Source organism: Oncorhynchus kisutch, linkage group LG22 (genome assembly GCF_002021735.2).
Source record: "Oncorhynchus kisutch isolate 150728-3 linkage group LG22, Okis_V2, whole genome shotgun sequence".
Taxonomy (NCBI): Eukaryota; Metazoa; Chordata; class Actinopteri; order Salmoniformes; family Salmonidae; genus Oncorhynchus; species Oncorhynchus kisutch.
Window position 1 is genome coordinate 38985533 of NC_034195.2, and position 24502 is coordinate 39010034.

The window sequence follows — 24502 nt, forward strand, 5'->3', positions numbered from 1 at the left end:
ATGAGAGAAGGGCTTATGAAGCTGTGAGCTAGAACTGCACTACAATGACTCTGTAAGTCTTCCACTGACCCCCCAAGGCAATGACAGTCTTCATGTTCGAAACGAGATGCTACAATATGTTTATGAGCTAATTAGTCATATCTCTGTTTGATGCTTTTTACAGCACCGCTTTTGTCTGATCTCTGTTTATGTTGTTAAGATTGAAAAAAAACATTATTTTTGTTTGATTTATGTGGAACAGGATATAAGAATTTCCATTATTTCCATTATTAGACCTCTATGTTGTTTTTGTTGACCTCCTCTATGTTGTTGTTGTTGACCTCCTCTGTGTTGTCGTTGTTGACCTCCGCTGTGTTGTTGTTGTTGACCTCCTCTATGTTGTTGTTGTTGACCTCCTCTGTGTTGTTGTTGACCTCCTCTGTGTTGTTGTTGACCTCCTCTATGTTGTTGTTGTTGATCTCCTCTGTATTGTTGTTGACCTCCTCTGTGTTGTTGTTGACCTCCTCTGTGTTGTTGTTCACCTCCTCTGTGTTGTTGTTGACCTCCTCTGTGTTGTTGTTGTTCACCTCCTCTGTATTGTTGTTGACCTCCTCTGTGTTGTTGTTGACCTCCTCTGTGTTGTTGTTCACCTCCTCTGTGTTGTTGTTGTTGACCTCCTCTGTGTTGTTGTTGACCTCCTCTGTGTTGTTGTTGACCACCTCTGTGTTGTTGTTGACCTCCTCTGTGTTGTTGTTGACCTCTGTGTTGTTGTTCACCTCCTCTGTGTTGTTGTTGTTGACCTCCTCTGTGTTGTTGTTGACCACCTCTGTGTTGTTGTTGACCACCTCTGTGTTGTTGTTGACCACCTCTGTGTTGTTGTTGTTGACCTCTGTGTTGTGTGTGTTCTCAGGTATGCAGGCCTCCCCGTCCAAACACACGGGCTACTCTGTGCGGATGGATAACGCCGTTCCCATAGTGACGCAGGCCCCCGGCACCCAGCCCCTGCAGATCCAGCCAGGGCTGTTGACACAGGTAGGAAGTAGTGACTCAGTCCGTCGTCATGGAGATTAGGGGGCCCACATATAGTCCCTTGTTTGCATCTCCTGAACTCATAATGATATCTCATCTTTGTTTTGCTGGATCACAATACACAGAACCTATTCTATTTACTGGGAGACATTCATACCTAAACACACATGGCTATGACTAACAGGGTATTTTGTATGATTTGGTCATGGAAGCTACTTTGGAAAAGGTCGTACCTCTGTATCCTTTTCTATAACAGGCTAGCCTTTGATCAAGGCGGGGAGTCAATCAGGGTGTTCTTGTGATCCTTCTGCCCCTGCAGGCACTTGTTTTGACTGAGTGAGTTAAACCCTGGTTCCAGTGTCCTCCTCCCTCCTTGAAATAACAGCCATGCATTATTCCTCCAGTATAGTTGAGCATTAAAGTAGAGTTGTAGAGTAGTAGGACACCTCTCCCTCTGGTTTCTAGAAATGTCCATAAGAGCTTTAATATCCCTGTAAAGTCCCAGGTGTCAGAAGGCTTCCCTTATATATAGTTAATCATGCAGTAGGCAGCTAGCGACGCTCTCTGAACTGTGTGGAAGACTAATCAGTCAGATACCGAGTGGTGATTAGCTTCAGGGCTGCTTCCAAGTCAGGCGCTCTGAAATTATAGGCCTCAGAGGAGAGGGACAGATTTGGAAAGGCTTGGAAGGGTTTGAGGGGTTTGCTCGGCTACAAGGTTACCCTGTGCCCTATAGCATTCCCTGTGTAGCATAAATGCAGTACTTCAGGAAAAACTGTCTCAACAGAAGCATTCACAAAATAGTTCACAGTATATTAATTATGATACAGTGCAAAGCCCCAAGTAAAGGTATGATGGTGGAACAAGCCAATATAATGAAAATGTTACAGATCATAAACATAAGAGTATATTGTGCAAGTATCATCCTATTACTGTGTTATGGTCTACTGACATACTGTATCCTGGCAGATTTGATTAATTAAAGAGAATCCTCTGTCACGCTGCACACATATTAAACACAGGGATGATTTAGTTTAGCAGCAGTACACCCAATAAAAGGATGTAGAGGATCTGAATCCTTCATTCCCTCTGCTTTGGGAGGTCTCTAATGGGTGTTTGGGGCTTTAGCCTCCAGGCCTCTTTGCAGCCGCAGCCGCGGGTGTGGGGTGTGGAGGAGGGCACCAGTCAGCCAGTCCCGCCAGCCAGGCAGCAAGGCAAGACATTTATCTGGAGCAGGAATGCAGAAAATTTGGAAACAATTGGGGAGTGAGAGCCAGGTCTTTCAGAGCCCCGAGGTGACAAAGGGTTTTCACCCGGGGAGAAGAGGTTGGCTGTGGGGAGCAAGATAGCGCCTCTGATTACTGAGGCAATGGGTCCTGAGAAGAAAAGAAAAAGGGCTGCTAACCTGTTTACCATTTCAGAGCAGACAGGCCGATTACACAACACAGACGTCCGGCGACAGAGGAATGCTGAGTGCCAGGAATGGATGGAGCAGGATGTTTGGAGAGATAGATGGAGGAGAGGAGGAGACGGAATTATTGGTGGCTCTTAATGGTTTTGGCGTGTTGATAAAAAGACCTGAGATGTGAATATAACCATGGGAGATGTAAAGGGAGTCTGTATGTGGCTTAGGTTGTCTTCTATTGGCCAGTTTTCATGCCTTTCTATTGGCTGTGCCTGTGTCCTTTATCAATCCACATCCCGGTCTTGTTTTGTTGACCTAAAGATGCCTCCCTCCCTCTTCACCCATTGACTGTTTTTATTTTAAGTTAATTCTCTCTCCCAACGTACCTCAGACAAAACAATTCCACTCCCACAAGCTAGCGGTCATACACTGTTAAACCCTACAAGCGTTTTATATCAGTAGAGTATAACAGGTACATTGTATAACATCGAGATATGTAGGCTTTGTACTCTGTATAAGCCCAGGGCAGATGTAGGCCTAAGATGGAGTGCTTTGTCTTCTGTGTGTGCTGTGCTATGTGCTGCTATATACTGACGCTGCCGGAGTAAATAGAATATGCAAACACTATTTAAAGGAAAAATTAATTATACCCCACATACAAGTGCTAATCAATAGAGCTGCATTAAACTATTAGGGCTGCATATACAGACACAAACACACACACACACACACACACAACACACACACACGTTCATGTGCACACGCACAGACACACAGACCCATCTCTGACTCGGGGCATATTATGCCTGCCAACTCCATTCTGCACCAGCAATACAAAGCAGCTCCTTTCACAGCAGCCCTGAATGGGCCTCGATGTGAATTTAATTAAAATCGGAGCTGATTTGGATAATGCCAAACACATCAGCACAGGGACCAGGAGGGGAGAGGCAACATATCTTTACTACACATCCAAAGTCTTCCCAGCAAACTGGGAACATTCCCAGAACATTAACTAAGATTCCCATTTTTATCTAACATTAGGATGATAACATCCCAAAAACACAAGAAAATTCCACAATGTTCCCGCAACCAAAAGAAACATTCTGGGAACCTTAAAAAAAATACACAATGTGTTCTGGGAACATTCTTGTAACAATGTTCTTTGCACCCTAAAAGAAACATTGTAGAATCATCCGCACATATATTTTGTGATTCCCCCACAATGTTCCCACCAGACTGTTCCCACAACCTAATGAAACATTCTGGTAACAATTAAAGTACAGATTAAATGTGTTCTAGGAATATTCTTGCATCATCAGGTGAATGTTTTATACAAACATTCACGACTGGACAGTTTTTGTATTATGAGAACATTTGCAGAACTCACAGAGTTCACAGAACCAATATTGGTTTGCTGAGTTATCTGCACTCTGTTGATGTGTACTGCTGACAAGGCCAGATAGTTCAGCTGGTTTTGTTTAACTAGCCTATTGTAACACTGTGTAACGATTGTCTTCCTCTTCTGATGAGGAATGAGAAGGATCGGACCAAAATGCAGCGTGGTACGTGTCCATGATAACTTTAATAACTCAGAACACGAGAAAATACCAAAAGAACAAAGCGCAGGAAAGAAATGAAAATCAAAACAGTCCAAACACAGAAACAGAAAACAGAGACATAAAAAAGGAACTAAGGTCAGGACTTGACACACTGGCCAGTTGTTCTGCTTGTACCTGCAATCCATTGGCTGTTTTGTGTTTTTACAAGGATTTCTTAACTTTTATTACACTTTCAATTATTTCCCCTTGTTCCCCCATGCCTTCATCATCTCTGGAATTAAAACAATGAGAGATACAAAAACAACACCTCTTTTATTTAGGTAGCATTCTTTGTCTACATTAAAGTGTACCTTGCATAATTGACATGCAAGGTTGTTAGGTGACAGATGATCCCATAGAGATACAATAGAAATAAAATATAATATAAATAGTGTTGTATTTAATTCTGTGACTGACCTCTTCTCCCCATTTGCTCTTTTTCTCTCCCCTCAGCAGGCCTGGCCCAATGGCACCCAGCAGATCCTCCTCCCCCCCGCCTGGCAGCAGCTCACCCACACCTCAGTCCAGCACGCCACCGTCATCCCTGACTCCATGATGGCCTCCCAGCCCCTGGCTAACTGGAGGTAAGGAACATGCTCTCTTCCTTATGTAACCAGAGTCTTATAAGCACTACCATAACAAATCAAATCCTATAGGACCAGAGAAGACATTAAAGATTAGACTTGGTCAAATTTGTACAGTATAAGCCTGGAATATCTAGTTATATGTGAAGCCAAATGACAAAGGTGATTCGGTTTCATTGTAGCCTGCAAACCAATTTGATATGCTCCGTTTCACCATGATTAACAGAGTGTATCACTTAACATTCCAGGCTAGTTTCATTGTCCAATTGTGTATAAAGGCCTGGTTAACATGGGGAGGTTTGGATGTATACCAAGTTCAGAAAGGACCAGCACAGCAGTGTCCTGATTGACAGAAGAGCATTGCCTTGTGACAGGCACTCAGAGGGCTGCCATGAATCAGAGTCTAGAAGTGAACAGCGGGGTTTTTATAAGAGCACATTTACTTTAGAGGGATGAAATGTATGTAAGGACATCATCCCAGGCACGGCGTGTCACAATGATGATATGTAAGCTGGATGCAGGTATATGAGTGTGTGTGTGTCTGCATGCAGGTTCATTTAGCAGTGTCCGTCTAAGGACAGGGTGGTTCTCTCTCTCTCTCTCTCTCTCTCTCTCTCTCTCTCTCTCTCTCTCTCTCTCTCTCTTCTCTCTCTCATCGCCACAAAGATGATTGGGAAAGTGTCGCACTTCCTCTGCAGAACTATCCCTCTACAGCTGCTGGTGTCAGCTGCATTCGCTCCCGCTCTCTTTATTCCTCTCGCTCTCTTTTCTCCCATCTGTCTCACGCGGTGACTGCTGCCACCCAACTCTAGTCCCATATGTGAAGCAGTATGTACTCATGTGCAGTTCTAGATATGTAGTTAGACATGAAAATGGGGCACGGTCAGATATAATAATATAAAATACAGGTTCAGTGTAGTGATGGGACATTCTGTTGTGTTCCAGGAATTCTCACCCACACGGCGGCCATTACAATCCCATCATGCAACAGCCGGCACTGCTGGCTGGCCACGTCACCCTCCCATCCAACCACAACCAGCCACTCAATGTGGGCGTGGCCCATGTGATGAGGCAACCGTCAACCAATAACAACAACTCCTCTTCCAAAAAGAACAAGCAGCATCAGATCACTGCCAGGTAAGCATAACTAGAACCTCAAACACAACTAGGACCTCCTGCACAACTAGGACCTCCTGCACAACTAGGACCTCCTGCACAACTAGGACCTCCTAAACATCTAGGATCTCCTACACAACTAGGACCTCCTACATAACTAGGACCTCCTACACAACTAGGATCTCCTAAACAACTAGGATCTCCTACACAACTAGGACCTCCTACACAACTAGGACCTCCTAAACAACTAGGACCTCCTACACAACTAGGACCCCCTAAACAACTAGGACATCCTACACAACTAGGACTTCCTACACAACTAGGACCTCCTACACAACTAGGACCTCCTAAACAACTAGGACCTCCTACACAACTAGGACCTCCTACACAACTAGGACCTCCTACACAACTAGGATCTCCAAAACAACTAGGACCTCCTAAACAACTAGGACCTCCTACATAACTAGGACCTCCTAAACAACTAGGACCTCCTACACAACTAGGATCTCCTAAACAACTAGGATCTCCTACACAACTAGGACCTCCTAAACAACTAGGACCCCCTAAACAACTAGGACCTCCTACACAACTAGGACCTCCTAAACAACCAGGACCTCCTACACAACTAGGACCTCCTAAACAACTAGGACCTCCTAAACAACTAGGACCTCCTATACAACTAGGACCTCCTATACAACTAGGACCTCCTAAACAACCAGGACCTCCTACACAACTAGGACCTCCTAAACAACCAGGACCACCTACACAACTAAGACCTCCTACACAATCATGACCTCCTAAACAACTAGGACCTCCTACACAACTAGGATCTCCTAAACAACTAGGATCTCCTACACAACTAGGACCTCCTAAATAACTAGGACCCCCTAAACAACTAGGACCTCCTAAACAACCAGAACCTCCTACACAACTAGGACCTCCTAAACAACTAGGACCTCCTACACAACTAGGACCTTCTAAACAACTAGGATCTCGCACACAACTAGGACCTCCTACACAACTAGGACCTCCTAAACAACCAGGACCACCTACACAACTAAGACCTCCTACACAACTAGGACATCCTAAAACAACCAGGACCTCCTACACAACTAGGACCTCCTACACAACTAGGATCTCCTAAACAACCAGGACCACCTACACAACTAAGACGTCCTACACAACCAGGACATCCTAAAACAACCAGGACCTCCTACACAACTAGGACCTCCTAAACAACCAGGACCTCCTAAACAACTAGGACCTCCTAAACATCTAGGATCTCCTACACAACTAGGATCTCTTTAGATCTGAACATCACCTACAGTCCCCCTGTCTTTCCTGATTCACTATGAAAATTAGTTTTCAACCGGCGCTGGAGGCTTTCAACCTTCAACCAATCAGAACACAATAGCCAGCTCCAAGTTGAAAGTGAAACAAAAATAAATTAAAATAATCTGTCAGCTTTTACCTGGGCAGTGTCTGTCTTCGGTATTGTTACTCTGTATGTACTAGTAGGTGCCACCTAGTATTAGGTTGTAGTAGTAGGTGCCACCTAGTATTAGGTTGTACTAGTAGGTGCCACCTAGTATTCGGTTGTAGTAGTAGGTGCCACCTAGTATTAGGTTGTCGTAGTAGGTGCCACCTAGTATTAGGTTGTAGTGGTAGGTGCCACCTAGTATTAGGTTGTAGTGGTAGGTGCCACCTAGTATTAGGTTGTAGTAGTAGGTGCCACCTAGTATTAGGTTGTAGTGGTAGGTGCCACCTAGTATTAGGTTGTAGTGGTAGGTGCCACCTAGTATTAGGTTGTAGTGGTAGGTGCCACCTAGTATTAGGTTGTAGTGGTAGGTGCCACCTAGTATTAGGTTGTAGTGGTAGGTGCCACCTAGTATTAGGTTGTAGTGGTAGGTGCCACCTAGTATTAGGTTTTACTAGTAGGTGCCACCTAGTATTAGGTTGTACTAGTAGGTGCCACCTAGTATTAGGTTGTAGTGGTAGGTGCCACCTAGTATTAGGTTGTAGTAGTAGGTGCCACCTAGTATTAGGTTGTAGTAGTAGGTGCCACCTAGTATTAGGTTGTAGTAGTAGGTGCCACCTAGTATTAAGTTGTAGTAGTAGGTGCCACCTAGTATTAGGTTGTAGTGGTAGGTGCCACCTAGTATTAGGTTGTAGTAGTAGGTGCCACCTAATATTAGGTTGTAGTAGTAGGTGCCACCTAGTATTAGGTTGTAGTGGTAGGTGACACCTAGTATTAGGTTGTAGTAGTAGTTGCCACCTACTAGTAGGTTGTAGTGGTAGGTGCCACCTAGTATTAGGTTGTAGTAGTAGGTGCCACCTAGTATTAGGTTGTAGTAGTAGGTGCCACCTAGTATTAGGTTTTACTAGTAGGTGCCACCTAGTATTAGGTTGTACTAGTAGGTGCCACCTAGTATTAGGTTGTAGTGGTAGGTGCCACCTAGTATTAGGTTGTAGTAGTAGGTGCCACCTAGTATTAGCTTGTAGTGGTAGGTGCCACCTAGTATTAGGTTGTAGTGGTAGGTGCCACCTACTATTAGCTTGTAGTGGTAGGTGCCACCTAGTATTAGGTTGTAATGGTAGGTGTCACCTAGTATTAGGTTGTACTGGTAGGTGCCACCTAGTATTAGGTTGTACTAGTAGGTGCCACCTAGTATCAGGTTGTAGCGGTAGGTGCCACCTAGTATTAGCTTGTAGTGGTAGGTGCCACCTAGTATTAGGTTGTAGTGGTAGGTGCCACCTAGTATTAGCTTGTAGTGGTAGGTGCCACCTAGTATTAGGTTGTACTGGTAGGTGCCACCTAGTATTAGGTTGTAGTGGTAGGTGTCACCTAGTATTAGGTTGTAGTAGTAGGTGCCACCTAGTATTAGGTTGTAGTAGTAGGTGCCACCTAGTATTAAGTTGTAGTAGTAGGTGCCACCTAGTATTAGGTTGTAGTGGTAGGTGCCACCTAGTATTAGGTTGTAGTAGTAGGTGCCACCTAGTATTAGGTTGTAGTAGTAGGTGCCACCTAGTATTAAGTTGTAGTAGTAGGTGCCACCTAGTATTAGGTTGTAGTGGTAGGTGCCACCTAGTATTAGGTTGTAGTAGTAGGTGCCACCTAATATTAGGTTGTAGTAGTAGGTGCCACCTAGTATTAGGTTGTAGTGGTAGGTGACACCTAGTATTAGGTTGTAGTAGTAGTTGCCACCTACTAGTAGGTTGTAGTGGTAGGTGCCACCTAGTATTAGGTTGTAGTAGTAGGTGCCACCTAGTATTAGGTTGTAGTAGTAGGTGCCACCTAGTATTAGGTTTTACTAGTAGGTGCCACCTAGTATTAGGTTGTACTAGTAGGTGCCACCTAGTATTAGGTTGTAGTGGTAGGTGCCACCTAGTATTAGGTTGTAGTAGTAGGTGCCACCTAGTATTAGCTTGTAGTGGTAGGTGCCACCTAGTATTAGGTTGTAGTGGTAGGTGCCACCTACTATTAGCTTGTAGTGGTAGGTGCCACCTAGTATTAGGTTGTAATGGTAGGTGTCACCTAGTATTAGGTTGTACTGGTAGGTGCCACCTAGTATTAGGTTGTACTAGTAGGTGCCACCTAGTATCAGGTTGTAGCGGTAGGTGCCACCTAGTATTAGCTTGTAGTGGTAGGTGCCACCTAGTATTAGGTTGTAGTGGTAGGTGCCACCTAGTATTAGCTTGTAGTGGTAGGTGCCACCTAGTATTAGGTTGTACTGGTAGGTGCCACCTAGTATTAGGTTGTAGTGGTAGGTGTCACCTAGTATTAGGTTGTAGTGGTAGGTGTCACCTAGTATTAGGTTGTAGTGGTAGGTGCCACCTAGTATTAGGTTGTAGCGGTAGGTGCCACCTAGTATTAGGTTGTAGTGGTAGGTGCCACCTAGTATTAGGTTGTAGTGGTAGGTGCCACCTAGTATTAGGTTGTAGTGGTAGGTGCCACCTAGTATTAGGTTGTAGTGGTAGGTGCCACCTAGTATTAGGTTGTAGTGGTAGGTGCCACCTAGTATTAGGTTGTAGTGGTAGGTGCCACCTAGTATTAGGTTTTACTAGTAGGTGCCACCTAGTATTAGGTTGTACTAGTAGGTGCCACCTAGTATTAGGTTGTAGTGGTAGGTGCCACCTAGTATTAGGTTGTAGTAGTAGGTGCCACCTAGTATTAGGTTGTAGTAGTAGGTGCCACCTAGTATTAGGTTGTAGTAGTAGGTGCCACCTAGTATTAAGTTGTAGTAGTAGGTGCCACCTACTATTAGGTTGTAGTGGTAGGTGCCACCCAGTATTAGGTTGTAGTAGTAGGTGCCACCTAATATTAGGTTGTAGTAGTAGGTGCCACCTAGTATTAGGTTGTAGTGGTAGGTGCCACCTAGTATTAGGTTGTAGTAGTAGGTGCCACCTACTATTAGGTTGTAGTGGTAGGTGCCACCTAGTATTAGGTTATAGTAGTAGGTGCCACCTAGTATTAGGTTGTAGTAGTAGGTGCCACCTGGTATTAGGTTTTACTAGTAGGTGCCACCTAGTATTAGGTTGTTGTAGTAGGTGCCACCTAGTATTAGGTTGTAGTGGTAGGTGCAACCTAGTATTAGGTTGTAGTGGTAGGTGCCACCTAGTATTAGGTTGTAGTAGTAGGTGCCACCTAGTATTAGGTTGTAGTAGTAGATGCCACCTACTATTAGGTTGTAGTGGTAGGTGCCACCTAGTATTAGGTTGTAGTAGTAGGTGCCACCTAGTATTAGGTTGTAGTGGTAGGTGCCAGCTAGTATTAGGTTGTAGTGGTAGGTGCCACCTAGTATTAGGTTGTAGTGGTAGGTGCCACCTAGTATTAGGTTGTAGTGGTAGGTGCCACCTAGTATTAGGTTGTAGTGGTAGGTGCCACCTAGTATTAGGTTGTAGTGGTAGGTGCCACCTAGTATTAGGTTTTACTAGTAGGTGCCACCTAGTATTAGGTTGTACTAGTAGGTGCCACCTAGTATTAGGTTGTAGTGGTAGGTGCCACCTAGTATTAGGTTGTAGTAGTAGGTGCCACCTAGTATTAGGTTGTAGTAGTAGGTGCCACCTAGTATTAGGTTGTAGTAGTAGGTGCCACCTAGTATTAAGTTGTAGTAGTAGGTGCCACCTAGTATTAGGTTGTAGTGGTAGGTGCCACCTAGTATTAGGTTGTAGTAGTAGGTGCCACCTAATATTAGGTTGTAGTAGTAGGTGCCACCTAGTATTAGGTTGTAGTGGTAGGTGACACCTAGTATTAGGTTGTAGTAGTAGTTGCCACCTACTAGTAGGTTGTAGTGGTAGGTGCCACCTAGTATTAGGTTGTAGTAGTAGGTGCCACCTAGTATTAGGTTGTAGTAGTAGGTGCCACCTAGTATTAGGTTTTACTAGTAGGTGCCACCTAGTATTAGGTTGTACTAGTAGGTGCCACCTAGTATTAGGTTGTAGTGGTAGGTGCCACCTAGTATTAGGTTGTAGTAGTAGGTGCCACCTAGTATTAGCTTGTAGTGGTAGGTGCCACCTAGTATTAGGTTGTAGTGGTAGGTGCCACCTAGTATTAGCTTGTAGTGGTAGGTGCCACCTAGTATTAGGTTGTAATGGTAGGTGTCACCTAGTATTAGGTTGTACTGGTAGGTGCCACCTAGTATTAGGTTGTACTAGTAGGTGCCACCTAGTATCAGGTTGTAGCGGTAGGTGCCACCTAGTATTAGCTTGTAGTGGTAGGTGCCACCTAGTATTAGGTTGTAGTGGTAGGTGCCACCTAGTATTAGCTTGTAGTGGTAGGTGCCACCTAGTATTAGGTTGTACTGGTAGGTGCCACCTAGTATTAGGTTGTAGTGGTAGGTGTCACCTAGTATTAGGTTGTAGTGGTAGGTGTCACCTAGTATTAGGTTGTAGTGGTAGGTGCCACCTAGTATTAGGTTGTAGCGGTAGGTGCCACCTAGTATTAGGTTGTAGTGGTAGGTGCCACCTAGTATTAGGTTGTAGTGGTAGGTGCCACCTAGTATTAGGTTGTAGTGGTAGGTGCCACCTAGTATTAGGTTGTAGTGGTAGGTGCCACCTAGTATTAGGTTGTAGTGGTAGGTGCCACCTAGTATTAGGTTTTACTAGTAGGTGCCACCTAGTATTAGGTTGTACTAGTAGGTGCCACCTAGTATTAGGTTGTAGTGGTAGGTGCCACCTAGTATTAGGTTGTAGTAGTAGGTGCCACCTAGTATTAGGTTGTAGTAGTAGGTGCCACCTAGTATTAGGTTGTAGTAGTAGGTGCCACCTAGTATTAAGTTGTAGTAGTAGGTGCCACCTACTATTAGGTTGTAGTGGTAGGTGCCACCCAGTATTAGGTTGTAGTAGTAGGTGCCACCTAATATTAGGTTGTAGTAGTAGGTGCCACCTAGTATTAGGTTGTAGTGGTAGGTGCCACCTAGTATTAGGTTGTAGTAGTAGGTGCCACCTACTATTAGGTTGTAGTGGTAGGTGCCACCTAGTATTAGGTTATAGTAGTAGGTGCCACCTAGTATTAGGTTGTAGTAGTAGGTGCCACCTAGTATTAGGTTTTACTAGTAGGTGCCACCTAGTATTAGGTTGTTGTAGTAGGTGCCACCTAGTATTAGGTTGTAGTGGTAGGTGCAACCTAGTATTAGGTTGTTGTAGTAGGTGCCACCTAGTATTAGGTTGTAGTGGTAGGTGCCACCTAGTATTAGGTTGTAGTAGTAGGTGCCACCTAGTATTAGGTTGTAGTAGTAGATGCCACCTACTATTAGGTTGTAGTGGTAGTTGCCACCTAGTATTAGGTTGTAGTAGTAGGTGCCACCTAATATTAGGTTGTAGTAGTAGGTGCCACCTAGTATTAGGTTGTAGTGGTAGGTGCCACCTAGTATTAGGTTGTAGTAGTAGTTGCCACCTACTAGTAGGTTGTAGTGGTAGGTGCCACCTAGTATTAGGTTGTAGTAGTAGGTGCCACCTAGTATTAGGTTGTAGTGGTAGGTGCCACCTAGTATTAGGTTGTAGTAGTAGTTGCCACCTACTAGTAGGTTGTAGTGGTAGGTGCCACCTAGTATTAGGTTGTAGTAGTAGGTGCCACCTAGTATTAGGTTGTAGTAGTAGGTGCCACCTAGTATTAAGTTGTAGTAGTAGGTGCCACCTACTATTAGGTTGTAGTGGTAGGTGCCACCCAGTATTAGGTTGTAGTAGTAGGTGCCACCTAATATTAGGTTGTAGTAGTAGGTGCCACCTAGTATTAGGTTGTAGTGGTAGGTGCCACCTAGTATTAGGTTGTAGTAGTAGGTGCCACCTACTATTAGGTTGTAGTGGTAGGTGCCACCTAGTATTAGGTTATAGTCGTAGGTGCCACCTAGTATTAGGTTGTAGTAGTAGGTGCCACCTAGTATTAGGTTTTACTAGTAGGTGCCACCTAGTATTAGGTTGTTGTAGTAGGTGCCACCTAGTATTAGGTTGTAGTGGTAGGTGCAACCTAGTATTAGGTTGTAGTGGTAGGTGCAACCTAGTATTAGGTTGTAGTGGTAGGTGCCACCTAGTATTAGGTTGTAGTAGTAGGTGCCACCTAGTATTAGGTTGTAGTAGTAGATGCCACCTACTATTAGGTTGTAGTGGTAGGTGCCACCTAGTATTAGGTTGTAGTAGTAGGTGCCACCTAATATTAGGTTGTAGTAGTAGGTGCCACCTAGTATTAGGTTGTAGTGGTTGGTGCCACCTAGTATTAGGTTGTAGTAGTAGTTGCCACCTACTAGTAGGTTGTAGTGGTAGGTGCCACCTAGTATTAGGTTGTAGTAGTAGGTGCCACCTAATATTAGGTTGTAGTAGTAGGTGCCACCTAGTATTAGGTTGTAGTGGTAGGTGCCACCTAGTATTAGGTTGTAGTAGTAGTTGCCACCTACTAGTAGGTTGTAGTGGTAGGTGCCACCTAGTATTAGGTTGTAGTAGTAAGTGCCACCTAGTATTAGGTTGTAGTAGTAGGTGCCACCTAGTATTAGGTTGTACTAGTAGGTGCCACCTAGTATTAGGTTGTAGTGGTAGGTGCCACCTAGTATTAGGTTGTAGTAGTAGGTGCCACCTAGTATTAGCTTGTAGTGGTAGGTGCCACCTAGTATTAGGTTGTAGTGGTAGGTGCCACCTAGTATTAGGTTGTAATGGTAGGTGTCACCTAGTATTAGATTGTACTGGTAGGTGCCACCTAGTATTAGGTTGTACTAGTAGGTGCCACCTGTATCAGGTTGTAGCGGTACGTGCCACCTAGTATTAGCTTGTAGTGGTAGGTGCCACCTAGTATTAGGTTGTAGTGGTAGGTGCCACCTAGTATTAGCTTGTAGTGGTAGGTGCCACCTAGTATTAGGTTGTACTGGTAGGTGCCACCTAGTATTAGGTTGTAGTGGTAGGTGTCACCTAGTATTAGGTTGTAGTGGTAGGTGCCACCTAGTATTAGGTTGTAGCGGTAGGTGCCACCTAGTATTAGGTTGTAGTGGTAGGTGCCACCTAGTATTAGGTTGTAGTAGTATGTGCCACATAGTATTAGGTTGTAGTGGTAGGTGCCACCTAGTATTAGGTTGTAGTAGTAGGTGCCACCTAGTATTAGGTTGTAGTAGTAGGTGCCACCTAGTATTAGGTTGTACTAGTAGGTGCCACCTAGTATTAGGTTGTACTAGTAGGTGCCACCTAGTATTAGGTTGTCGTAGTAGGTGCCACCTAGTATTAGGTTGTACTAGTAGGTGCCACCTAGTATTAGCTTGTAGTGGTAGGTGCCACCTAGTATTAGGTTGTAGTGGTAGGTGCCACCTAGTATTAGGTTGTAGTGGTAGGTGCCACCTAGTATTAGGTTGTACTGGTAGGTGCCACCTAGTATTATGTTGTAGCGGTGGGTGCCACCTAGTATTAGTTTGTAGCGGTAAGTGCCACCTAGTATTAGGTTGTAGTAGTAGGTGCCACTTAGTATTAGGTTGTAGTAGTAGGTGCCACCTAGTATTAGGTTGTAGTAGTATGTGCCACCTCATCCCCCTCTCATCTCTCTCCCATCAGGAACGTGTCTGCGTACGAGGTGTCCTCCTCCCAGGCGGTACAATCACCACAGCGCTCCAAGCGGCTGAAGGAGAACACCCCTCCACGTTGTGCTGTGCTTCAGAACAACGGCCCTTCCTCCAGCTCCAGCTGCGGACCCCCCCTGGGCTGTGGAGGGTGGGGACGGGGCGAGGCAGAGCAGGCCTCTAGCACCACCAGGGATCACCATCAGCACCACAACGGGCAGCGTCAGACCATCATCATCCCTGATACGCCCAGCCCTGCCGTCAGCATCATCACCATCAGCAGTGACACGGACGAGGAGGATGATCACAAGAATAGCAACACCAACCATACTAGGTACAGGTCAGTCATTTTGGGCCAGACATGACACGCAGGCAGGGATCTGGGAGCCAGGGTTAAATACATTACAGAAGGCCATGTTTAGTGCATGTTTTGTTTCATTACTGAAAGAGTGGACGTGATTGGCATAAGGCAATTTTTTTGTGGATTGATGTGAATTCACAATTTATTATGGATTCGACACCAACATTGGTCAGAAGGTTAGTAGGCTGACCATTACTATATGTACCATTACCAAAAAGTGATCCTCCTCCTCACAGCTCATTCAGGCAGAGGAAGAACGTCATCAGCTGTGTCACAGTACACGACTCCCCCGACTCTGACTCATCCAGTAACAACAGTCCCTATGCAGTAGAGTCCAGGCAGCCCAACAACAACGGCTACCATGACTCCAAGACCACCCTGCTGGACAACTACAGCAACGGAAACAACCTTCGCTCCATCATCATCCCCCCTCTGAAGAGCCAGTCCAGCAAGGTGCTGAGCGAGTGTGAGCGCCTGATGCCAGGTACCTACACAGATATCTACACAGGTACCTACACAGATATCTACACAGGTACCTACAGAGACCCACACAACCACACAGACAGGGATGGATGGTTGATAGTCTTTCTTCTAGAGTATGAAATACTATTATTGTTGTTTGAATTTTTTTTTTACAAATGTATCCATTATTATTGCTGTTGGTACTACAAATGAACCTTCGCTAAGCCCTGCCCCATTGGTTACTGTTGCTACCTCGGTTCCACGTTTTTTTTCTTTGTTTTTATACTGTACTCATATGTTATTTTCTTGACTTGGATTGACCTTTTGACCTTGTTCCCTTTACTCTGCAGATGCAATGAATCATCAGAATTCGGCATACAAGTTCAAAACCTCCAACGGTGCGGGCATGGTGTCTGGCAACAACCACCTGTCAGGGGGCGTGGCTTACCGACAGCAGCGCTCGGGGCCAAACCCCTTCCAGCAGCAGCAGCCTCTCAATCTCAGCCAGGTATGGAGAGAGAGCCAAGTAAGGAACCATCTAAATTATTTATATCATTATCAATCAATCACATTTTTACATCAGCAGATGTCACAAATTGCTGTACAGAAACCCAGCCTAAAACCCCAAACCGCAAGCCATGCAGATGTAGAAGCACAGTGGCTAGGAAAAACTCCCTAGAAAGGCAGGAACCTAGGAAGAAACCTAGAGAGGAACCAGGCTCTGATAGGTGGCCAGTCCTTATCTGGCTGTGCCATGTGGAGATTGTAAGAGTAAATGGCCATTAAGGTCAGATTGTTCTTCAAGATGTTCAAAGGTTCATACATGACCAGCAGGGTCAAATAATAATTGCAGTGTTTGTTGAGGGTGCAACAGGTCAGTACTTCAGGAGTAAATGTCAGTTGCCTTTCCATAGCCGAGCATTCAGAGATCGAGATATTAAGTGCGGTAGAGAGAGAGTCAAAAACAGCAGGTTCGGTACAAGGTAGCACATCTGTTGAACACGTCAGGGTTCCATAGCCACAGGCAGAACAGTTGAAACTGGAGCAGCGGAATGACTAGGTGGACTGGGGACAGCCAGGAGTAATCAGGCCAGGTAGTCCTGAGGCATGGTCCTAGGGATCAGGTCCTCCAGGATGGGAGGGAAAGAGAGAGAATTAGAGGGAGCATACTTAAATTCACACTGGATACCAAATAAGACAGGAGAATTACACCAGATATAACAGACTGACCCTAGCCCCCCAGCACATAGACTATTGCAGCATAGATTAACTGTGTGGAAAGTGAGATTGTCATTTGGATTGCACTGACTCCATCCTCGTATCTCTTCTCGCTCCTATCCAGGCCCAGCATCACATGGTAACAGAGCGGAACGGAGGCCACCGGCACCAGCAGGCTTACATCACCCCAACCATCGCAGCCCAGGCCCCCTACTCCTTCCAGCACCACAACAGCCCCTCTCACACTGCCAACGTTCACACCCACCTGTCTGCCACCCACCTGGCTGCCACCCACCTGCCCGGCCAGCCCCACCTCTACACCTACACTGCCACGCCCGCAGCACTGGGCTCCACGGGCACTGTGGCCCACCTGGTGGCAACCCCGGGCTCTGCCCGCCACACGGTCCAGCACAGCACATACCACACACCGGGCATTGTTCACCAGGTACCCGTCAGCATGGGGCACCACGTGCTGCCCTCACCGACCCTGCACCACAGCCAGTACCAGGCTCAGTTTGCTCACCAGACGTACATCAGCGCCTCGCCTGCCTCCACTGTCTACACTGGATACCCACTGAGCCCCACCAAGGTGAACCAGTACCCTTACCTCTAGAGCCAAGCCAACACACTGGAGACCCAGACCCCCAGATCCAGATCCCAGCAATGCTGCTGCTGCTCACTCCATGTCCTCCCTCCCCATCCCCACTCCACAGACAGAGAGATAGAGAGAGAGACATGCAATCTTCATAAAACTGTCACGTTTACTTGAAGACATAATGACAGAGAGGAAAAAGGTAAATAAATAGACAGAAAGGAGAGGTGGAATTTCTATTATTACTTTTCTTTTCCCCAAAAAATCTCCAAAAGGGCCAGTTTTGCTTTGTTTTCTCTCTTAGTTATATTTCTACTTTCAAATGAGAGTAATTTCTCATTATCTTACAGCAAGGTCTTCATAACGGGCCTTTGGGAGAGGTGGAGGCTTTTTGTTCTCCTAAAACAGCTTTTTGTTTCTTTTTGTTTTCCCATCTTGAATTGGAAAGGGACTGTTTTAACAAGGGGTCCCTCTCTGGATGTTGGAATTCCCATCATAAGAATTCCCAAGAATTCCCGTGAGGATTTGGGAATGGAGGTGAAATACGGAAACCTGCTGCTCTTCAAAGAATACAACAAATAATGATGGCCTTGAACTGTCTTAAACATTTCCAAATCATTCAATGTGTGGGGGAGAGAGAACAAAGCATCCCTCCACATCCCACACCCATCCTTCTCCAACAGACAACTGGAGTCAGGAGTCTTCTGGAAATATAATCAACAAAAGACACAAGAAAAGAAGGTATTTTCCCTTTGTTTTTTAGTTCTCACCTTTTTGAGAATACTTATGTTTTAGCTATAGGAGTTGTAGCTGAGCCCTGTTTTTAGAATGTAGCAGTCTGCACCCAGATTATTTTATCAATAACTTTTTCTGATACCAATAGAATTGATTTGTTCCTCTTCTTTCATTGTGATTGCACAAAGTGGTTATAATAACATAGGCATGTACAACGTGATTGTCTGTGTGTGCGTGTGCTACTGTCAGCCATGTGTGTGTAGTCCACCTATTGCACCTTTGTGCTATAATACTTGGAATCCTCCGCAGTCTTAGGTTTGACCATTGTTCCCTCGTAGTGCCTTACAGATATAACCACACAGTTTACGTCGCTGGAACCTTGAGAACCAACAGACTAGCTGGAACTGGTTCCTTTCTTTGACGTCTTATTGTCGGGGCAGATTTGATTTCTCTTCCAGGTGTAGGCTTAGCCCCTAGCTCTGTGTCCTATCCTTATGACAGTATACTACAGCCATAAGAGGTTAGAGTTCATATTTAACTGACCTGTGGCTTTTTTGTAAAGTGTACATGAGTTTAACTTGCCTGGGGTACTGAACCAAAGTCGTTAGATCAATCCTCTTTACATTGTGTGCTGGATATACATTTGAATTTGTGTACAGTATAACTGTAAGTCACCGTGGCGCACATACATACAATGGCTTTAGTTTGAGATGTGTTACTTTTATATCACACAAGGGAGTCGGTGCCCAGGAATAATAGAACAGAGAAGTATCAGCACAAGGATCCGATTAGGGGTAATGGAAAAAGCAAAAATACAAGAAAGTGACTGTCAAAAACATTTATGTGGTGAGTTCATTTGACACATCAATAGTCCAGAGTTCGAGAAAAAATAGGAATCTGAGGTTAAACGCTAAGCCAGTAGAAAGGCCTGATGGGAAGTGGTGGTTGCTATGGCGGCAATTTTCAGAAGGCCACCGAGAGAGAGCCTGGTTGTTTGCAGTAGGGAAGCAGAGTATTGAGGACTGTTGAGAGAGGTTGCTCGGTAGGAGTAAGACCTGGGTTCAAATACTATTTGAAATCTTTTAAATAATTCTAACGTTTGCTTTAGAATGCCTGCAGTGCCAGATGGGCGGCGTGTGCAGTTTTTCAACTATTGCATTGCGCCAGGCAAACTCAATCAAGCCCAGCTAAAGTATTAGAAATTATTTTGAATAGTATTTCAACCCAGGTCTGGCAAGAGTGAGTGAGTGAGTGAGTGAGTGAGTGAGTGAGTGAGTGAGTGAGTGAGTGAGTGACTAGTAGAAATAGAAAGCATTTGGTTGGTCTGGGTAGGAACTGAGAATGGCAGAGTGGTAGTGTGGCATTCCTCATGTAAATGGGACTAAAAGAATAGCATGTTGGCATGGAGCAGGTTGGTAGTAACAGTGACGGTGGGCAGGAGTTACAGGAGCACTGCATGAATGCACACCTAACTCTGATACAAGTTGGTGTATTGTTGTAGTGGTTTTGTATAGATAAATGGAAGTTATTTAGTCATTTCTACCGTGAGGGTTCTGTAGCACCTCTCCACATAGAGAGAGACGTGAACGGAACAGAAATGCTACTGCGTACACCTGGAAGGGCTTACTATGAAATGGTCTTCATTTGTTGACACTGTATCCATTTTGTCTTCGGAATCATGTGTTCACAGATAGCATACCACCAGAAAGGGATACCTAATATTAAGAGAACTGATTGGGCTATTGCTTCTATGTGTTTGCTGCTTCATTTAATATCAGTTGTATTTCTCGTAGCCAATGATATATGATTACTATGTTTGTTGTAGTGTCCTCATGAAGTAGGCACATCATAAATACTTGTGGTTTTAGTGAGAGCCTTCCCCCTTATCCCTTCATGTCATGCCATAGTACTTGCATTTTAAGTGATTATTTTATTTCTACGTTATTATTGAACTTTTTAAATGTATGTAGGTACAGTATAAACTGTATTGTGTTATTTTACAGATTGTTGCAATAATTCTTGTGGATGTTTTTATCAGTGATTTGTTATTAGGCTCATTTCTAAGTTGATTTGTAACTGGGAGTTGCTGTACAGTGATGTTATGTATTCATAAGAGGGGTGTATACCTGTGTAAAGTGTTCAGGCACCGTTGACAATAATAAAGTTATAAAGTTGACAATAATCCATTTGGGCCCTTATGGGTAGGTAGCTTAGACATGAGTGTGTCAGACCAAGGTTTGCTCCCTAAACTAAACCTAAAACAACAACATTTTGGTACTTCACCAATAGGCCACCACACTCCCTCTAGCTGGCTCCACCATGCAAGCCTTGGGTTCCAGGCAGTCAAAGATGTGATGCGTAGCATGTATAGGTTGCTGGTTACATCATTTTCTTTCTGTTCTGTGGTGTATCTTTGTTGGTACTTTTTTTGTTGATTTCCATAAGGGGCCTAAGAACACAGATACGGGAGCTGCTTTTCCACATGAGTGGTTGGCCCCTCCATAAAGAGGCAGACTACTGAAACATTCCACCATAGGGAGAATCTGGCATCCATACTGCACACCCTACAGTCTCCATAGCTCTCTGATCTGATGATCTGATGACATTTTTGGACCTTTCTTTCTTCCCACCAAAGAAATTCAACATGTTGACGATGTACAGTACAAACACAAATAATCCCCATGTGGTCTGGCAATAACTTCTGGTCCAAACAAGTACCTTTACAGCACATTGAGTGTGCTTTGAGGGCTATTGATGGGTTTTAAGCAAATGTTAGTGTGTGAGGTGTACAGATACTACAGTAGAACGCCAGTATGGGCACAACACACACATACATGAATGATTCAAGTTGCCATAATATCTTAAGCTATTTGACTGCCAATTGCAGTCCACCATTCTCAAACATTTATGATTTGAAGAAAATATGTTTTAGATCTGTCACTCGTTACCCCCTAAATGTTCCATTACCCCCTAATGTTCGTTACCCCCTAAATGTTCCATTACCCCCTAATGTTCGTTACCCCCTAAATGTTCCATTACCCCCTAATGCTCGTTACCCCCTAAATGTTCCATTACCCCCTAATGTTCGTTACCACCTAAATGTTCCATTACCCCCTAATGTTCGTTACCCCCTAAATGTTCCATTACCCCCTAATGTTCGTTACCCCCTAAATGTTCCAATGTTGAATCTCAAACTTCTCTCTGAATTGTTTTACATGTAAGTGTTTTTTACGTTGTTAAAGTTATATTTTAGCTTTATTAATGTTGTAAGCAGATTCGTTTGTAAAAAACAAAAACATGTTATAAGTTAGTGCGCCATGGAATTACCTATAGAGTGAAATAAAAAACAAAAACATGTTATAAGTTAGTGCGCCATGGAATTACCTATAGAGTGAAATAAAAAACAAAAAATACCTTTAATATAATGGCCACTAGCACAAAATGAATATAATATGTGACCTGCTTCATCTGAAATGCTTATATATTTCTGCTTGAGTGATCATTCGTTTAAGTAAAGATTTGAGTTCTACATTGGCGCTTGCAACGCCAGGGTTGTGGGTTAGATTCCCGGGGCCACGCATACGTAAAAATGTATGACTGTAAGTCGCTTTGGATACAAGTGTCTGCTAAATGGCATATATTATTATTACAAAAAATGTGTTGCCGTGCAAGATGCAATAAGTCTGATTCCAGCTAAAACAACTTGACTCAACATAAATTCATAGAAAAATGAAAAATGTTTCTTCCAATATGGGGTTTTCAAATATTATTTATTTGATTTTATTAAAACATTTTCAAGTATAATCTATATTTAGCAATATACGAGAAGCCCTTTGGACCCTACACTCAATTTTGTTTCAATGGACTTGCTATATTTGGAATGAAATAACATTTTAATGTGTAAAATATTTTAGCGTCGTACCACGTTGTTTAACATGTTATGTGTTTTATGGAAAATATGATTTAGAATGTGAGCATCAACGTAGATCCTTACAATTACCAAAATATGGTCTTCTTGTGCTAATGAAGTTTGTTTACTTTGAACATCATCTCTCCCGTGCTACAGTAGCCATTTCAATGTTAGAATAATGCCTTCCAAATAACTAAACCATACCCTTTAAGGTGTGGTTTCAATTAAAGAGAGCTGTGTAAAGCGGTCTTTTGCTGAAGCCTGGTATTTTTACAACTTTGTTGTTCTTGAAATACTTGCGCTACACAAGAAGTGTTCAGCTTCCAACTTTTCCCAGAGTGTGATTGCGAGTGCTCTTTCTGGATCCTTGTATGAAATATTGTGAAACATTCCTGAAGGAATGGCACACATTGCCAGTTAGTCTTCTCAGGTCAAACCCCTCTGAAGTGACTTGAATCATTTTACCACCTTACCAGAATAGAATAATCACACAACCTCTCCTCCCCTTCATGAGAGCTTTGCAAAGTACACTCTCCCAAAGAAGCAGGGAGGTAGGAAAAGTACTTGTTTTACGATTATTTATTTTATATGCATCACTGAAACTCTGTAACCCAGTAATAACACATTTTAAAGCCCTTCTGTATGAGTATTGATGTGTCTGTGTTTGTATGTTTGTCAAGGGAATCACCCCCTGCATTAGGTTTTTTATTTGGGGATTCAGGCCGCAGCGGTCAAGGGTTTGATGCCCCCATTAATGGAATACGTCAAATGTTGTCATTTGGACAGTTTTTTTAAACATGTACTTAAGAACCAACATGTCATATTTTCTACCCTCTTGCTAAAGACATGCTAGAAGTCTCATTTTCCTATTATGCACACATTTTGAAACAATTTGGTTTAGAAAATGTATTGTTTAGCTATTTCTTGCCAGCTCAAACCGCAAATGAGCATTGTACTAATGTCCTTGAGCAGATGGGTTATTGCCTAATGAATTCCCATTGATAAATCCCAATAAAACCTTGTTTCTCCATAGATGACAGAGGGACAAGGGATATAACAGTAAACTGCTGTAACTGTCATACTGTACTGTAGTCATTTTGCAGTAATATTGATTTTGATTTTGTACTTGGAACAACTGCATTCACAATGAAATGGGTTAAAAACAATGATATTTTTGTACAAAGTATCAAACCCTAAGTTAGCATCAAACCCTGTCCTTGTTGTGTGTCCATTGCTGTATGTTTTTTCAATGGTGTTGAAATCTCATTGTTGTTCAGGCTATTATGTGCTGCAGTATTTCCTAGTATACTTCTTTGTTAATTGTCTCTCTCATTTACATTTATTGGGGATTTTTTTTAAGTACGTTTGTTGTCTCCTTAATATCTGTTGATATAGCTTTATATGTACCATATTCCTTAGAATAATATTATTGAGTATGTTGTGAGAACGGATATTTTACTGGCTTTATAGAATGTTTAAAGAAATATAATAGTGAGAATAAGAAGAATGATTAATTGAACTCCTAACAAGTTGAGTACTTTACTAAGCGTTTGTGTTACCATTAAGATGTTTTGTGCTTCTCTTAATCATTTTCGTTGTAGAAAAATTGAGTGAATTTAAAATAGGCTTCAAAAAAACAAATGATAGCATTGTACATTGACAGGAGGATTTTAATTGACAACTTGGTCATAGAAGAAAATACTTATTTTAATTGCCCTCTTTACTAACTGTAGGGTGAAGGGGCTGGCATTGTGGTGAACTATGTTCTAGCTTGTTATTCACTGTTACTTTTGATCATTTCTTCGGTCTCCGAGGTGAATCGAGTTATTCATGAGAATTTGTATGCTCACATATGCATATTGTATATGTGTAGAAATGTAATCACACTTTGTCTTGGATTTACATTAAACTGTTAAGTCACGGCACCAGTCTCCCGTCTCATACTATAGTCATTATTTATATCTGCTGTGTGGTGGTGGTGTGTACACTTTATCAACATGGCAAATTGCTTGATGGTTTTTACAGACATAATGATGCACCTGACATAACCTGAAGGACACCTCACTGAAGGAGCTAGTTGATGCATGATGTTTCACTGCAACTCGAGTCAAATACATTTATTCTAAATGAAGGAATCACCATTTTCTCTCAAGTATTTAATTTGTTGATCTCTATATTTTGCTTTGACTAGTTCAGTGAGTGCAATCAACTTTACACTAGAAACCCTATAACCCCAGCCTAGAAAATGTATAACTCTAGCTGTAGATTACTTTAGTAACACTGAGGTACAGTAGCCAGACTAAGCACAGTTCCAAATCCATCCTAGGTGTAAATGTTCTACTGACCATTTTATGCCACTAGATGGCGATGATTAACCACATTTTCTTGCTGTGAACCTTAAATCAGTTATTTACCCTAATTTTCATAGTTAAATCAAAGTGTTCACCAGTCTTGTCTCTATTTCATGACATCGTTTATTGTTTG

The 24502-nt window shown here is 43.3% G+C and overlaps 1 protein-coding gene across 9 annotated transcripts in view; it reads left to right on the plus strand.

Moving 5' to 3' along the window:
* LOC109867363 (homeodomain-interacting protein kinase 2-like) overlaps positions 1-23949 on the plus strand; it is a 131481-nt gene extending 107532 nt beyond the window's left edge. For 2 of the 9 annotated variants that reach the window (XM_031801309.1, XM_031801312.1), the window contains exons 9-15: positions 890-1011; positions 4465-4595; positions 5541-5732; positions 14736-15080; positions 15338-15609; positions 15914-16089; positions 16906-23949. In XM_031801309.1, coding sequence (XP_031657169.1) covers positions 890-1011; positions 4465-4595; positions 5541-5732; positions 14736-15080; positions 15338-15609; positions 15914-16089; positions 16906-17394 — 1727 coding nt within the window. In that variant the 3' untranslated portion in view covers positions 17395-23949. The remainder of the gene's footprint in view (positions 1-889; positions 1012-4464; positions 4596-5540; positions 5733-14735; positions 15081-15337; positions 15610-15913; positions 16090-16905) is intronic. The other 7 variants (XM_031801315.1, XM_031801316.1, XM_031801310.1 and 4 more) reach the window with 5 other exon arrangements.
* Positions 23950-24502: the final 553 nt, after the last annotated feature.